Here is a 14837-nt window from a genome sequence, read left to right on the forward strand (position 1 = left end):
CAGTTGGGAATGAGACCCACCCACCCCAATCCCAGTGCTCCCAGCTGGGTGCGGGACCCACCCACCCCAATCCCAGTGCTCCCAGTTGGGAATGAGACCCACCCACCCCAGTCCCAGTGCTCCCAGTTGGGAATGAGACCCACCCACCCCAGTCCCAGTGCTCCCAGTTGGGACTAAAACACCCTTCCCCCCACCCCCCCTCCCAGTGTCCCCTCAACCCCAGCCACGCCAAAGTCCCCAGTTTATTCCCAATTTTATTTGCACTTTTATTCCAAATTTCACTGGTGCCACACGGGTGGCCCCGAGTCCCCCTGCCCCCCTCCTGCCCTGGCACCAGCGTGCCCGGGAGCGTCCCCAGGTGAGGATCCCCCCTCACCCTGAGCTCCTGGGCAGGGCAGGAACCCCCCGCACCCCAAGTCCCGACGGCAGGGCCCCCCTGTGACCCCCGGCATGGCACCAGTGCCAGGGGGGATCAAAGGGGGGGATCAAAGGGGGTCCCCAGAGCAGAGCCGCTGGTGGGGTGGGGGGCTCAGAGGGGCCCCTGTGACCCCCGGCTTGGCACCGGTGCCAGGGGGGATCAAAGGGGGTCCCCGGAGTGGAGCCGCTGGTGGGGTGGGGGGCTCAGAGGGGCCCCTGTGACCCCTGGCATGGCACCGGTGCCAGGGGGGCTCAGAGGGGGTCCCCGGAGTGGAGCCGCTGCCCGGGGGGGCTCAGAGGTGCCCCCCCTGTGACCCCCGGCATGGCACCGGTGCCAAGGGGGATCAAAGGGGGGGATCAAAGGGGGTCCCCAGAGCAGAGCCGCTGGTGGGGTGGGGGGGCTCAGAGGGGACCCTGTGACCCCTGCCATAGCACCGCTGCCCGGGGGGCTCAGAGGGGCCCCCTGTGACCCCCGGCACGGCACCGGTGCCAGGGGGGATCAAAGGGGGAGATAAAAGGGGGTCCCCAGAGCAGAGCTGCTGCAGGGGGGGCTCAGAGGGGACCCTGTGACCCCCGGCATGGCCCCGGTGCCAGGGGAGTTCAGAGGGGGTGCCTGGAGGGGAGCCGCTGCCCGGGGGGGCTCAGAGGGGACCCTGTGACCCCTGCCACAGCACCGGTGCCAGGGGGGCTCAGAGGGGGTCCCCGGAGCGGAGCCGCTGCCCGGGGGGGCTCACAGGGGACCCCCGTGTCCCCCGCCTTGGCACCGGTGCCAGGGGGGATCAAAGGGGGGGATCAAAGGGGGCCCCCAGAGTGGAGCCGCTGCCGGGTGGGGGGCTCAGAGGGCCCCCCTGTGACCCCTGCCATGGCACTGGTGCCAGGGGGTATCAAAGGGGGGGATCAAAGGGGGTCCCCGGAGCAGAGCTGCTGCAGGGGGGGCTCAGAGGGGACCCTGTGACCCCCGGCATGGCACCGGTGCCAGGGGGGATCAAAGGGGGTGCTCAGAGGGGCCCCCCGTGGCGGCTGCGGCAGGTGATGAGGTACTGCGGGTACGCCTGGGTGTCGTTGAACACCACGAAGATGTCGGGGCGCCGCGGGTCGTCCACGACGCTGTGGAAGCGCCGGGGCGCGCCGGAGCCCTGGCGCAGCGGCGGCGCCCGCAGCCCCGGCTGCCCGGCCGCGAACTCGCCCGTCAGCACCCGCGCCACGAAGATGAACTTGGTGCCGCCGGCGCTGGGCGGCGAGTACCGGTCCCGCGCCGACACCGCCGCGCGCGCCGCGAAGTACACGCCGAGGCCGTAGAGCGTGGCTGGGGGGCGGCAGGGCGTCGGCAGGGGCACGGGGGGTGCCAGGACCCCGGTGGTGCCAGGACCACCGGGGCGCCGGGCACACATGGGTACCTCGTTCCCACACCGAGAGCACCGTGCCCACCTCGGCAGCCCCTTCCCATGGCAATGGCACCGTGCCCACCTCAGCATCCTGTTCCCACACCGAGAGCACCGTGCCCGCCTTGGCAGCCCCTTCCCACACCGAGAGCACCGTGCCCACCTCGGCAGCCCCTTCCCACACCGAGAGCACCGTGCCCACCTCGGCAGCCCCTTCCCACACCGAGAGCACCGTGCCCACCTCGGCGGCCCCTTCCCACACCGAGAGCACCGTGCCCACCTCGGCAGCCCCTTCCCACACCGAGAGCACCGTGCCCGCCTTGGCAGCCCCTTCCCACACCGAGAGCACCGTGCCCACCTCGGCAGCCCCTTCCCACACCGAGAGCACCGTGCCCACCTCGGCAGCCCCTTCCCACACCGAGAGCACCGTGCCCGCCTTGGCAGCTCCGTCACACCGAGAGCACCGTGCCCACCTTGGCGGCCCCTTCCCACACCGAGAGCACCGTGCCCACCTCAGCAGCCCCTTCCCACACCGAGAGCACCGTGCCCACCTCGGCAGCTCCGTCACACCGAGAGCACCGTGCCCGCCTTGGCGGCCCCTTCCCATGGCAATGGCACCGTGCCCACCTCAGCATCCTGTTCCCACACCGAGAGCACCGTGCCCGCCTCGGCAGCCCCTTCCCACACCGAGAGCACCGTGCCCACCTCAGCACCCTGTTCCCACACCGAGAGCACCGTGCCCGCCTTGGCGACCCCTTCCCACACCGAGAGCACCGTGCCCACCTCGGCAGCCCCTTCCCACACCGAGAGCACCGTGCCCACCTCGGCAGCCCCTTCCCACACCGAGAGCACCGTGCCCGCCTCGGCAGCCCCTTCCCACACCGAGAGCACCGTGCCCACCTCAGCAGCCCCTTCCCATGGCAATGGCACCGTGCCCACCTCAGCATCCTGTTCCCACACCGAGAGCACCGCGCCCACCTCAGCAGCCCCTTCCCATGGCAATGGCACCGTGCCCACCTCAGCAGCCCCTTCCCATGGCAATGGCACCATACCCACCTCAGCAGCCCCTTCCCACACCGAGAGCACCGCGCCCACCTTGGCAGCTCCGTCACACCGAGAGCACCGTGCCCACCTCGGCAGCCCCTTCCCATGCACCCATGATCCCCAAAATCCTGCACAAGTGTCACTGTGCCCACCTCACCACCCCATTCCACACTGATGGCACCGTGCCCACCTTGGCACGCCCTTCCCACACACCCACGATCCCCGCCCCCATTCCTGTGCAAATGTCACTGTGCCCACCTCACCACCCCATTCCCACAGTGATGGCACCGTGCCCACCTTGGCACCCATTCCCACGCACCCATGATCCCCAAAATCCTGCACAAGTGTCACTGTGCCCACCTCACCACTCCATTCCCACCCCGATGGCACCGTGCCCACCTCAGCACCCCATGTTCCTACACTGAGGGCACCGTGCCCACCTTGGCACCCCCTTCCCATGCACCCACGATCACCCCATTCCCATGCCAACGGCACCGTGCCCACTCTGGCATGCTGCTCCCATGCCAATGGCACCGTGCCCACCTCACCACCCCATCCCACACTGATGGCACCGTGCCCACCTTGGCACCTCTTTCCTGTGCACCCGTGATCCCCTAAATCTTCCACAAGCGTCACTGTGCCCACCTCGGCACCCCGTTCCTGTGCCGGTGACACTGTCCCCACTCTGGCACACTGTTCCCATGCCATGGCACTGTCCCCACTCTGGCACGCTGTTCCCATGCCGATGGCACTGTCCCCACTCTGGCACACTGTTCCCATGCCATGGCACTGTCCCCACTCTGGCACGCTGTTCCCATGCCGATGGCACTGTCCCCACTCTGGCACCCTGTTCCCGTGCTGATGGCACTGTCCCCACTCCGGCACGCTGTTCCCGTGCCAATGTCACCGTGCCCACACTGGTACACTGTTCCCGTGCCAATGTCACCGTGCCCACACTGGTACGCTGTTCCCATGCCGATGGCACCGTGCCCAACTTGGCACCCCATTCCCATGCCAAAGGCATTGTCCCCACCCTGGCATGCCATTCCCGTGCCCGTGTCCCCACGCCTCCCTCAGTGCCCCGCTCCCCCGCCCCGTGCCCACCCCGTGCCCGCCCCGCGCCCGCCCGGCGCTCACCGTTCTTGCCGCAGAAGCTCCGGTTGAAGCCGTGCAGGCAGATCTCGCGGCTGGAGGCCTTGGTGGTGCCGTGGAAGAGCACGCGCTCCACGGTGGTGCCGGCGGCGCAGCCGCGCTTCACGCTGCCCTTCTTCAGCTGGTACTGCTTGTACAGCACCGGGTGGATCAGCTTCTGCACCTGCCGGGCACCGCCGCGTCACCGCCGCGCCGCGGGGACGCCCCGGGGGCCCCCGCGCCCGCACCCACCTGCACCACGCTGATCTGGCTGCGCAGCTCCTCCAGCGTGGCGCAGAAATGCCGCACGGTGTCGGCGAACTCCTCCGAGTCCTCGGCCAGCGCCATCAGCCGCACCTCCTCCTCCAGCCCGGCCGCCTCCGGCCCTGCCGGACAAAGCCGCGGTGAAGGCGGGCGCGGCGAGGGGCAGGGCCGGCCCCGCGGCGCCCGCACGCACCGAGCAGGCAGCAGGTGCTGTCCAGCGGGGGCTGGCTGCGGCTGACGGGCGCGGTGCGGGCGCTGCCGATGTCGAACTCCTCCATGCGCTCCAAATCCACGGTGACGGGCCGCCCGCCCAGCACCAGATCCAGCCGGCGCTCCCCACGCGCCCAGGCCTGCTCCAGCAGCGCCGCCGCCTCGGGAGCGTAGGGCACGGCGGTGCCAGAGGCGTCCCAGCGCACCCAGTGCACCGTGGTGGCAACGGTGGTGGCATCGGTGGCGTCGGTGGCATCGGTGACGGCGGTGGCATCAGTGGCGGCGGTGGCAGCGCGCTTCGGCAGTCGCAGGTGCCGGAGCAGCAACGTGAGCTCCTCGGCAGCGGGCTCGGTGTACTCGGCGAAGCCGTGCAGTGTGGCGGTGCCGCCGCTCAGGCTGAGGCGCACGGCGTGCCGGCGCTGCAGCAGGGCCAGCGCGCAGCGCCCGGTGGCCGGCAGCGCCCGCAGCCGCTCGTCCGCCACCTCCCGCGGCCGCTGCCGCGCCGCCAGCGCCCGCTCCAGCTCCCGCGGCACCGCCGAGGCGTCCCGGTCCCGGGAGCAGAACGCCGTCACCCGCGCCGCGTGCGCCGCCGGGAGCGCGTCCTCCAGCGAGGCCGCCAGCGCCGCCAGCAGCCGCGCGTCCTCCTCGGCGCGGCCCTGCTGCTGCTCGCGGCTGTAGGAGCGCAGGGACAGCGCGGTGGCGCGCGCCAGCTCCCGCTCCTCGCACCACGTGCGGTCCATGGAGCACTGGACGGCCAGAGCCATCTGCACCTCCTCCTCCAGCCGGGTGTCCGACAGCGGCTCCGCGGCGCCCGCCAGCAGCTCCCTGGCGCCGTCCCCGCCGGCCGCGCAGGGGATCTCGGCCTCCGGGTCCCACTCGCCGTCGGGCCGCGGGCTGGGGCTGCCGCGGCGCTCGGTGTCGCTCGGGCGCAGCGCTGCCAGCACCTCCCTGATCTCCTCTGCGGGAACCCCGGGGTGCCAGGCGTGAGGCCCCACCATGTCCGGGGACAGGATTGGCACCCGTGGGCCCCTCACCCCCCTGCAGCGCCCGGAGAGCGGGCACCAAAGCGGCGCCCTCGCAGCTCACCTGCGCTGGAACGGAAGCCATCGTCACCGCCGTCGTCATCTCCATCGCCATCGTCATCATCACCTCCATCCCCATCATCACCTCCATCCCCATCGTCACCTCCATCGCCATCGTCACCAGCAGTGGCGCCGCTGCCCTCAGGTGGATCCCAGTGCCCGGAGTGTGGCTGGGGGTCCCGGTGGCTGCTTGGGTGCACCAGCGACACCAGATCCAGCTGTGGGGACCGAAGGGTGGCATCACCAACACTGCTCCAACCTAGCAGGGGCCAGCCCAGCGCCACCCGCTCGCCGGACCCTGTCCCCAGCCCAGTGCTACTCACTCGCCGGACCCTGTCCCCATCCCAGCCCAGTGCCACCCGCTCACCGGACCCCTCCCGGCCCAGTGCCACCCGCTCACCGGACCCATCCCTGGATCAGCCCAGTGCCCCCCACTCGCCAGAACCCTCCTGGCCCAGTGCCACCCGCTCGCCGGACCCTGTCCCTGTCCCAGCCCAGTGCCACCCACTCGCTGGACCCTGTCACCAGGCCAGCCCAGTGCCACCCGCTTGCCAGACCCCTCCTCAGGCCAGCCCAGTGCCCCCCGCTCGCCAGACCTTGTCCCCATCCCAGCCCAGTGCTCCCCACTCACCAGACCCCTCCTCAGGCCAGCCCAGTGCCCCCCGCTCGCTGGACCTTGTCCCCATCCCAGCCCAGTGCCCCCCGCTCGCCGGACCCTGTCCCCATCCCAGCCCAGTGCCCCCCGCTCACCAGACCCCTCCTCAGGCCAGCCCAGTGCCCCCCGCTCGGCGGACCCCTCCCCAGCAGGCTGTACCTGGGGGTCCGGAGGGCTCCAGAGCTCCCCGTCCAGCTGGAGGACGCACTGGAAGCGGCTCTCCAGCTGCTGGAGGAGGCTCTGCCCAGGCAGGTCCCACAGGAAACGGGCGACGCCGGGGAAGCGCAGGGTCGCGGAGTGCGAGGCCACCGAGTCCAGCAGGCTCTGCAGGAAATCCGCCACGGCCCGGCACCGGCCCGGCTCCCCGCTCACCTGGCAGCAGGTGGGCACAGGGTCAGCGCCTGGGCACCGGCACCTGCCCAGCTGCCCACTCAGCTGCAGCAGCGTGGGCAGCACCGCGGGGCTGGCAGCCTGCGGCACCAGGATGTGCCAGGAGCATGGGGAGGTGGGAGCGAAGAACAGGCCCCTGCCTGTACCTGCCCATCCCTGCCTGTACCTGCCCATCCCTGCCTGTACCTGTCTGCACCTGCCTGTACCTGCCCACCCCTGCCTGTACCTGCCCACCCCTGCCTGTACCTGCCCACCCCTGCCTGTACCTGCCCACCCCTGCCTGTACCTGTCTGCACCTGCCTGTGCCTGTCCACCCCTGCCTGTACCTGTCTGCACCTGCCTGTACCTGCCCACGCCCCTGCCCACCCCTGCCTGTACCTGCCCACCCCTGCCTGTACCTGCCCACCCCTGCCTGTACCTGCCCACCCCTGCCTGTACCTGTCTGCACCTGCCTGTACCTGTCCACCCCTGCCTGTACCTGCCCACCCCTGCCTGCACCTGTCCACCCCCCTGCCTGTACCTGCCCACCCCTGCCTGTACCTGCCCATCCCTGCCTGTACCTGCCCACACCCCTGCCCACCCCTGCCTGTACCTGTCTGCACCTGCCTGTACCTGCCCACACCTGCCAGTACCTGCCCACCCCTGCCTGCACCTGTCCACCCCTGCCAGTACCTGCCCACCCCTGCCTGCACCTGTCCACCCCTGCCAGTACCTGCCCACATCCCTGCCTGTACCTGCCCATCCCTGCCTGTACCTGCCCATCCCTGCCTGTACCTGCCCATCCCTGCCTGTACCTGCCCACCCCCCTGCCTGTACCTGCCCACCCCTGTCTGTACCTGTCTGTAACTGCCTGTACCTGCCCACCCCTGCCTGTACCTGCCCACATCCCTGCCTGTACCTGCCCATCCCTGCCTGTACCTGCCCACCCCTGCCTGTACCTGCCCATCCCTGCCTGCACCTTCTCCTCCCCGCGCCCGCGGCTCACCCGGAACCCCGACACGTCCTCCCCCTCCAGCGGCAGCAGCGACACGTCCAGGATGCTGCCGAGCACGTCCTGGTAGTGCTGCTGCAGGTACCGCACGGCTCCGGGCTCCGCCGGCACCAGCGCCTCGTCCTGCACCGGTGCCACCACCACCGGCTCTGGCACCACCGCCGTCACAGGCCCCGGGCACCGGGCCGGGCTGGGCATGGCCCTGGACCCCTCTGCGTCCTTGTCCCTGCCGGGGAAGGCAGCTGGTGGCTGTCCCGGTGCCGGGTGCGACGCTGGCGCTGCTGGCACCGGGATGGCGGCGGCAGTGTCCGGTGGGGGCTCCGTGCGTGCCGTGGTGGGGTCTGTGCCTGGGGACGGCTCCGTGCCCGGTGCGCGGTCTGTGTCCGGCAAGGGGTCCGTGACCAGCAGGGGCTCCCTGTCCAGAGCGGGGGCAGCGTCCAGGGCTGCGTCCGCACTCCCCTCCGGCGGCTCCAGGAAGGGGAAGTGGGGCTGGAGCTCCAGCGCCGCGTCCTGCAGCCGGTGTGGCCTCCTCAGCACCCGCTCTGCGGCTGTGGGGACAGAGGGACACCAGTCCTGCAGCTGCGGGGGACAGAGGGACACCAGTCCTGCAGCTGCGGGGGACAGAGGGACACCAGTCCTGCAGCTGCGGGGGACAGAGGAACACCAGTCCTGCAGCTGCATGGGAAAGGGGGACACCAGTCCTGCAGCCCCTGCGGCCTCTGCAGCTGCGGGGGACAGAGGGACACCAGTCCTGCAGCTGCGGGGGACAGAGGGACACCAGTCCTGCAGCTGCGGGGGACAGAGGGACACCAGTCCTGCAGCTGTGGGGGACAGAGGGACACCAGTCCTGCAGCTGCTGCGGCCTCTGCAGCTGCAGGGGACAGAGGGACACCAGTCCTGCAGCCACTGCAGCACCCGCTCTGCAGCTGCAGGGGACAGAGGGACACCAGTCCTGCAGCCACTGCAGCCTCTGCTGCACCCACTCTGCAGCTGTGGGGGACAGAGGGACAAGCGGCCCAGAGCGGTTCCCCGTGCCCCCCTGGCACCACCCTCACCTGCCGGATCCAGGAAGGTGACCACGGCCCCGCGCCCGCCCGGCAGCGCCCGCACGTCCTTGACGCGGCCGCCGCCGCTGCGCCGGTTCTCGAAGTAGAGCTCCAGCAGGTCCCGGTTGGGTGGGGGCCCCGCCGCCCTCACCAGCACCGCGGGGCTGCGCGGCGCCCGCAGCAGCGCCAGCCCCCGCTGCCGCGCCCGCCGCTCCGCCTGTGCCAGCTCTGCGGGCGCACGGCAGCGCTGGCACCGCGGGCACCGCGCCGAACCCGCGCCCCAAACGCCGCCCTGTTGCTCCTGGAACCCCCCAGGCCGTCAGCCCCCTGCCCCCCGGTGCTCCCACCCCTGGCAGCGGTGTCCCCCCACCCCTGGGCAGCCTGACGCTGTCACCCCAGCCCCTAGACCCCCACCCCAATCCCACCCTGGACCCCCACCCGGCTATCCCCACCCCTGTGCACCCACCCCTCTGTCACTCCAGCCCCTTGTACCCCCGCCCCGCTATCCCCACCCTGGTGCCCCCAACCCCCCAGCAGCTCCATCCCATCACCTTTCCCTCCACAACCCCACCCCAATCCCACCCTGGACCCCCACCCCAACCCCACCCTGGTGCCCCCCAAATCCCCGGCAGCTTCCCTCCATCACCTTTCCCTCCACAACCCCACCCCAATCCCACCCTGGACCCCCACCCCAACCCCACCCTGGTGCCCCCCAAATCCCCGGCAGCTTCCCTCCATCACCTTTCCCTCCACAACCCCACCCCAGTCCCACCCCGCTGCCCCCCGGCCCCCAGTCCCACCTGGGGGGGTGAGGGGGTCCCGCAGGCGCAGCAGGCCCCAGCCGGGCGCGGGGTCCCGGCACAGGGTGACGGCGCCGGCGGGGACCCCCAGCAGGGTCTCCAGGGCTCCGTGCGGGTGCTCTGAGGGGGTCCAGGGGTTTTGGGGGTCCAGGCTGTGCAGCAGCAGGTGCGTGGGGTTCCAGGGGGGGGCCAGGTACACCCTCAGCTCGGCCCCCCCGAGCCTGTGGCTGTCCTGGGCCAACACGTTCTGGGCGTCTGTGGGGGGAGCCCGGGGTCACCGGGGACTCACCCGGAGACCCCCGGGGACACAGCACTGCCCACCAGGGCTCCCAGTGCGACTGGGAAGGTCACACACCCCGTCCCAGTGCTCTCAGTGGGGCTGGGAACCCCAAATCCCACCCCAGGGATCCCCAAATCCCACCCCAGTGATCCCAGTGCAACTGGGAACCCCAAATCCCATCCCAGTGCTCCCAGTGGGGCTGGGAACCCCAAATCCCACCCCAGTGGGACTGGGAACCCCAAATCCCACCCCAGTGGGACTGGGAGCCCCAATTCCCATCCCAGTGGGACTGTGCAACTGGGAACCCCAAATCCCATCCCAGTGCTCCCAGAGGGACTGGGAACCCCAAATCCCACCCCAGTGATCCCAGTGCTACTGGGAACCCCAAATCCCATCCCAGAGCTTCTAGTGGGACTGGGAGCCCCAAATCCCACCCCAGTGATCCCAGTCAGGACTGGGAACCCCATAGCCCACCCCAGTGATCCCAGTGGGATTGAGACCCCCAAATGACATCCCAGTCATCCAGCTGGGCCTGGGATGGTCACACACCCCATCCCAATGATCCCGGTGGGACTGGGAGCCCCAAATCCCATCCCAGTGATCTCAGCTGGGACTGAGACCCCCCAATCCCATTGCAGTGGGACTGGGACCCCCAAATCCAAACCAGTGGGACTGAGACCCTCCAAATCCTATCCCAGTGCTCCCAGTGGGACTGTGAGCCCCAAATCCCATCCCCACTGGGACCACTAAGGTGGGCTGTGGGGTTCCTAGTCCCAGCTGGGAGCACTGGGATGGGATTTGGGTGTCCCAGTCCCAGTTGGGAGCACTGGGATGGGGTGTGTGACCTTCCCAGTTCTACCAGGATCACTGGGATGGGATTTGGGGGTCTCAAATCCCATCCCTGTGATCCCAGTCAGGACTGGGATCCCCCACAGCCCACCTCAGTGCTGATCCCAGTGGGACTGGGAGCCCTAAATCCCACCCCAGTGATCCCAGCTGGGACTGGGAGCTCCAAACCCCATCCCAGTGAGACTGGGATTCCCCACACCCTATCCCAGTGTACCCAGTGGGGCTGGGAGCTCCAAACACAATCCCAGTGATCCCAGTAGGGCCAGGACACCCAAATCCCATCCCAGTGTTCCCTGTGGGACTGAGACCCCCAAATCCCATCCCAGTGTTCCCAGTGGGACTGGGACGGTCACAACCCCCATCCCAGTGCTCTTCGTTGGGACTGTGACCCTCCCCCCGCCGCCATCCCAGTGATCCCAGTTGGAACCAGGGCAGGACGCCCTGCCCGCGCTTACCCTGCGGGTCCTCGAAGGTGAGGAAGAGGAGGGCCCCGAGGCGCTGGCAGCTCCGCACGGGGCCCCCGCCCGAGCGCCGCCGGCTCTCGAAGTACAGCACCAGCAGCTCCTCGGGGGCGTCGGGGGGGACCCCCTGCACCACCAGCACGCTCCCCGCCATCCTGGGGCACCCACACATTTGGGACTGGGACCCCTCGGTTCATTTACTCCCCCTCCCCCTTTCCCACTCCGCTGTGACCCCTCCCCGGCCCACGGACCCCCCCCCGTGCAACCACGCGGGACCCCAACCCCCCTCCCCGACCCCCCGCCCCTCCCTCACCACTCCCCCCATCCCCGCGTCCCCAAGCAGGACCCCCCCCCGGGGCTGGACCCCCCAATCGACCCCGACCTCTCCAGCCCCGCGAGGACCCCCGGCAGGACCCCCCACCCCAACGGGGCTGGACCCCCCAATCGACCCCGACCTCTCCAGCCCCGTGGGGACCCCCGGCAGGACCCCCCACCCCCACCGGGGCTGGACCCCCCGATCGCCCCGGACCTCTGCAGCCCCGCGAGGACCCCCGGCAGGACCCCCCCACCCCGGGGCTGGACCCCTCCCGATCGCCCCGGACCTCTCCAGCCCCGCGGGGACCCCCGGCAGGACCCCCCACCCCGGGGCTGGACCCCCCCCACGCACCGGACACTGCCCGGCCACGAAACGAAACCGAAACGGGCCCAAAACGGGAAAGGGAAGGGCGGGGGGCGGGGCGGGGGTGGGGACACGGCGGCGGGGGGGACCGGAGGACGCGGGACACGGGTGACAGGGAGACAAGGGACTGTCCCTCGTGCGTGACCGGCTCCACGAGTGACCGGGGGACACGGAACTGAGCCCAGCTGTGAAGGGGGGGTCGCGGAAAACGCGCCTCGGTGACAGGGGGACACAGGAATGACCGGCCCCACGAGTGACCGGGGGACACGGAACGGACCCCAGATGTGACGGGGGGACGCAAGAAAAGCCCCACGGGTGACAGGGAGACAAGGGACTGTCCCTCGTGCATGATCGACCACGAGAGTGACCGGGGGACACGGAACGGACCCCAGATGTGACGGGGGGACGCGGAAAAAGCCCCACGGGTGACAGGGGGACACGGAACGGACCCCAGATGTGACGGGGAAATCGCGGGAAAAGCCCCACGGGTGACAGGGAGACAAGGGACTGTCCCTCGTGCGTGACCGGCCCCACGAGTGACCGGGGGACACGGAACGGACCCCAGATGTGACGGGGGGGTCGCGGGAAAAGCCCCGCGGATGACAGCGGGACACGGGACGGTCCCCCGAGAATGACGCGGGGACACGGGGCCAGCCGCACGGGTGACAGGGGGACAAGGGTCCCTCCCTCGGCGTGACCGGGGTACCCGTGACCAGCCCCACGAGTGACCGGGGGACACGGAGCTGAGCGCAGACGTCAGGAGGGGACACGGGAAAAGCCCCGCAGTGGCCAGGGACGCACGAGAATGACACGGGGACACGGGGTGACAGACAGGGGGACACGGGGCCGTCCCCACGCGGGACTCGGCGGGGACGAGCCCGCGCTGCCGCCACCAGGGGGCGCGCTGTCCCCCCGGCCCGTGGCCCCGCCCCCTGCAGGCCCCGCCCCCTGCAGGCCCCGCCCCCTGCAGCCTACGCAGCGCCCTTTGCGCGGGGCCACGCCCCCTGCAGGCCCCGCCCCCTGCAGGCCCCGCCCCCTGCAGGCCCCGCCCCCTGCAGGCCCCGCCCCCTGCAGGCCCCGCCCCCTGCAGCCTACGCAGCGCCCTTTGCGCAAGGCCCCGCCCCCTGCAGGCCCCGCCCCCTTTAGGCCCCGCCCACCCGGCGCGCAGCGAGCGGACCCCGCGCAGCTCGGCCCGGCCGGTGAGCGGGGGGCGCGGGGGGTCCGGGGGGGTCCCGGGCTCGGGCGGGGGTCGCGGGCGGCGAACGGAGGGTGCGGAGGCCCCGGAGCCGCCCCCGAGCGCGGCTCCCTCCGCCGCTTCCCGCTGCCGCATTCCGCAGCGCACGGGTTCGGTGCGGGGGGGGTAGGACAGTACCGGGGCGGGGGTGGCGGGGCCGAGCGGGACCCCCGCGGGCACCGCGGGCACGGCGGGGGTCTCCCGGCCGCTCCCCCCGTGCCGCGGCAGCGCTCGGGGATTAGGCCCGCTGCTGCCGTAAATAGGCCGGGGCTTTACCGAGCGTCAGGGCAAAGCGGCTTACGGGACTCGAGGAGAACCGGCGGGGGCGGGGGGGGCGGGCGGCGGCACCCCCGCAAACCCGTGATGCGGGAGCGCCGCACCCCCGCGGCCGCGCCCGCCGGGCCGTGGGCATCCCTGCGCCCCCGGAGCCCGCCCGCGCCCCGCCGTGCGGGCACCCCCGCGATCCGCGGCGGGGATACCCCCTGCACCCCCCCGCACCCTGTGCTGCGCCCCCGAAGTGCGCGCAGCCCGTACCCCCCGCTCGGGGTGCCCCCCGTGTCCCCGTACCCCCCGCTCGGGGTGCTCCCCGTGTCCCCTGACCCCGCTCGGGGTGCCCCCCGTGTCCCCTGACCCCGCTCGGGGTGCTCCCCGTGTCCCCTGACCCCGCTTGGGGTACCCCCCGTGTCCCCGTACCCCCTGTGCGGGGTGCCCCCCGTACCCCCCGGTATCCCCTGACCCCTCTCGGGGTGCCCCCCGTGAACCCTGACCCCACTCGGGGTGCCCCCCGTACCCCCCGGTGTCCCCTCGCCCTTCTCGGGGTGCCCCCCGTGTCCCCTGACCCCTCTCGGGGTGCCCCCGTGTCCCGATAACGCCTTTGGGGGTACCCCCGTGTCCCCCGTACCCACCTCACCCCTCTCAGGGTGCCCCCCGTGTCCCGGTACCCCCTTTGGGGGTACCCCCCTTGTCCCCGGACCCCTCTTGGGGTGCCCCCTGTGTCCCGGTACCCCCCTTTGGGGGTACCTCCCGTGTCCCGGTACCCCTCTCACCCCGCTCGGGGTGCCCCCGGTCCCCCCGGGAATCCTCCTCAAACGTCTCCCCCCGCCGGTGCCGCAGGCCCGAGCCCCCCCATCCCCCCGCCGGTCCCGCCGCCCGCCCGGGGCCGTCACGCGGCCGCCGTGGTTGCGCCACCGGCCGGCGCTGCCCGTTGGCCGGGCCGGGGCCGCTGCGGCACCGGAACAGCGGCGGCACCGCGGCGGCACCGCACCGGCACCGCACCGGCACCGCACCGGCACCGCCTGCCAGGCACCGCCTGCCAGGCCGCGGCACCGAGCCCGTACCGGCAGCACCGCGGTACCGCACGGGGACCGGGCCCGGGACCGCCAGCACAGCGATACCGAATGGGTACTGGTACCGACGGTGATATCGCACCGGGACCGACACCATAGTGATACCGCACGGGGACTGGGGCCGGTACCGACACCACAGTGGTACCGTACGAGAACCGGTGTCGGTACCGTCACCACAGCGCTACCGGACGGGGACCGGTAGCGGCACCACAGTGGTACCGTCCCGGTGCCGTCACAACAGCGGTGCCGCACGGGTCCCGGTGCCGGTGCCGGTACCACAGTGACACCGCACGGGTCCCGGTGCCGGTGCCAGTACCACAGTGACACCGCACGGGTGCCGGTACCGGTACCGGTACCACAGTGACACCGCACGGGTCCCGGTCCCGGTACCACGGTGACACCGCACGGGTCCCGGTGCCGGTACCGGTACCACAGTGACACCGCACGGGTCCCGGTGCCGGTACCGGTACCACAGTGACACCGCACGGGTCCCGGTGCCGGTACCACGGTGACACCGCACGGGTCCCGGTGCCGGTACCGGTACCACAGTGACACCGCACGGGTCCCGGTCCCGGT

General features: G+C 71.5%; 2 protein-coding genes across 2 annotated transcripts in view; one reads left to right on the forward strand and one right to left on the reverse strand.

The window, feature by feature from the left end:
* Positions 1–1116: 1116 nt before the first annotated feature.
* Positions 1117–11739, reverse strand: PARP10 (poly(ADP-ribose) polymerase family member 10). Its single transcript, XM_063399773.1, has 12 exons — positions 11670–11739; positions 10997–11157; positions 9413–9667; positions 8622–8840; positions 7561–8114; positions 6345–6557; positions 5535–5748; positions 4432–5406; positions 4227–4360; positions 3981–4158; positions 1414–1723; positions 1117–1250 (listed from the first exon to the last, which is right to left on the reverse strand). The coding sequence occupies exons 2-11, from the start codon at positions 11154–11156 to the stop codon at positions 1416–1418; spliced, it is 3210 nt and encodes a 1069-aa protein (XP_063255843.1). The 5' UTR covers position 11157; positions 11670–11739; the 3' UTR covers positions 1117–1250; positions 1414–1415.
* Positions 11740–12486: 747 nt separating this feature from the next.
* Positions 12487–14837, forward strand: part of LOC134561571 (basic proline-rich protein-like) — a 7104-nt gene continuing 4753 nt past the window's right edge. Inside the window, exons 1-3 of the mRNA XM_063418707.1 lie at positions 12487–13525; positions 14029–14265; positions 14503–14573. Coding sequence (XP_063274777.1) covers positions 12487–13525; positions 14029–14265; positions 14503–14573 — 1347 coding nt within the window. The remainder of the gene's footprint in view (positions 13526–14028; positions 14266–14502; positions 14574–14837) is intronic.

This window comes from Prinia subflava, chromosome 1 (assembly GCF_021018805.1).
Source record: "Prinia subflava isolate CZ2003 ecotype Zambia chromosome 1, Cam_Psub_1.2, whole genome shotgun sequence".
NCBI classification, from domain to species: Eukaryota; Metazoa; Chordata; class Aves; order Passeriformes; family Cisticolidae; genus Prinia; species Prinia subflava.

Excerpts from the sequence above, each read along its gene's own strand:
- PARP10 (XM_063399773.1), bottom strand. The coding sequence starts at position 11,156 with ATGGCGGGGAGCGTGCTGGTGGTGCAGGGGGTCCCCCCCGACGCCCCC. Across the intron at positions 8,115-8,621 it reads CACCTTCCTGGATCCGGCAG|CCGCAGAGCGGGTGCTGAGG; the intron begins GTGAGGGTGGTG and ends CTGTCCCCACAG. Across the intron at positions 5,407-5,534 it reads TGGCTTCCGTTCCAGCGCAG|AGGAGATCAGGGAGGTGCTG; the intron begins GTGAGCTGCGAG and ends GGGTTCCCGCAG.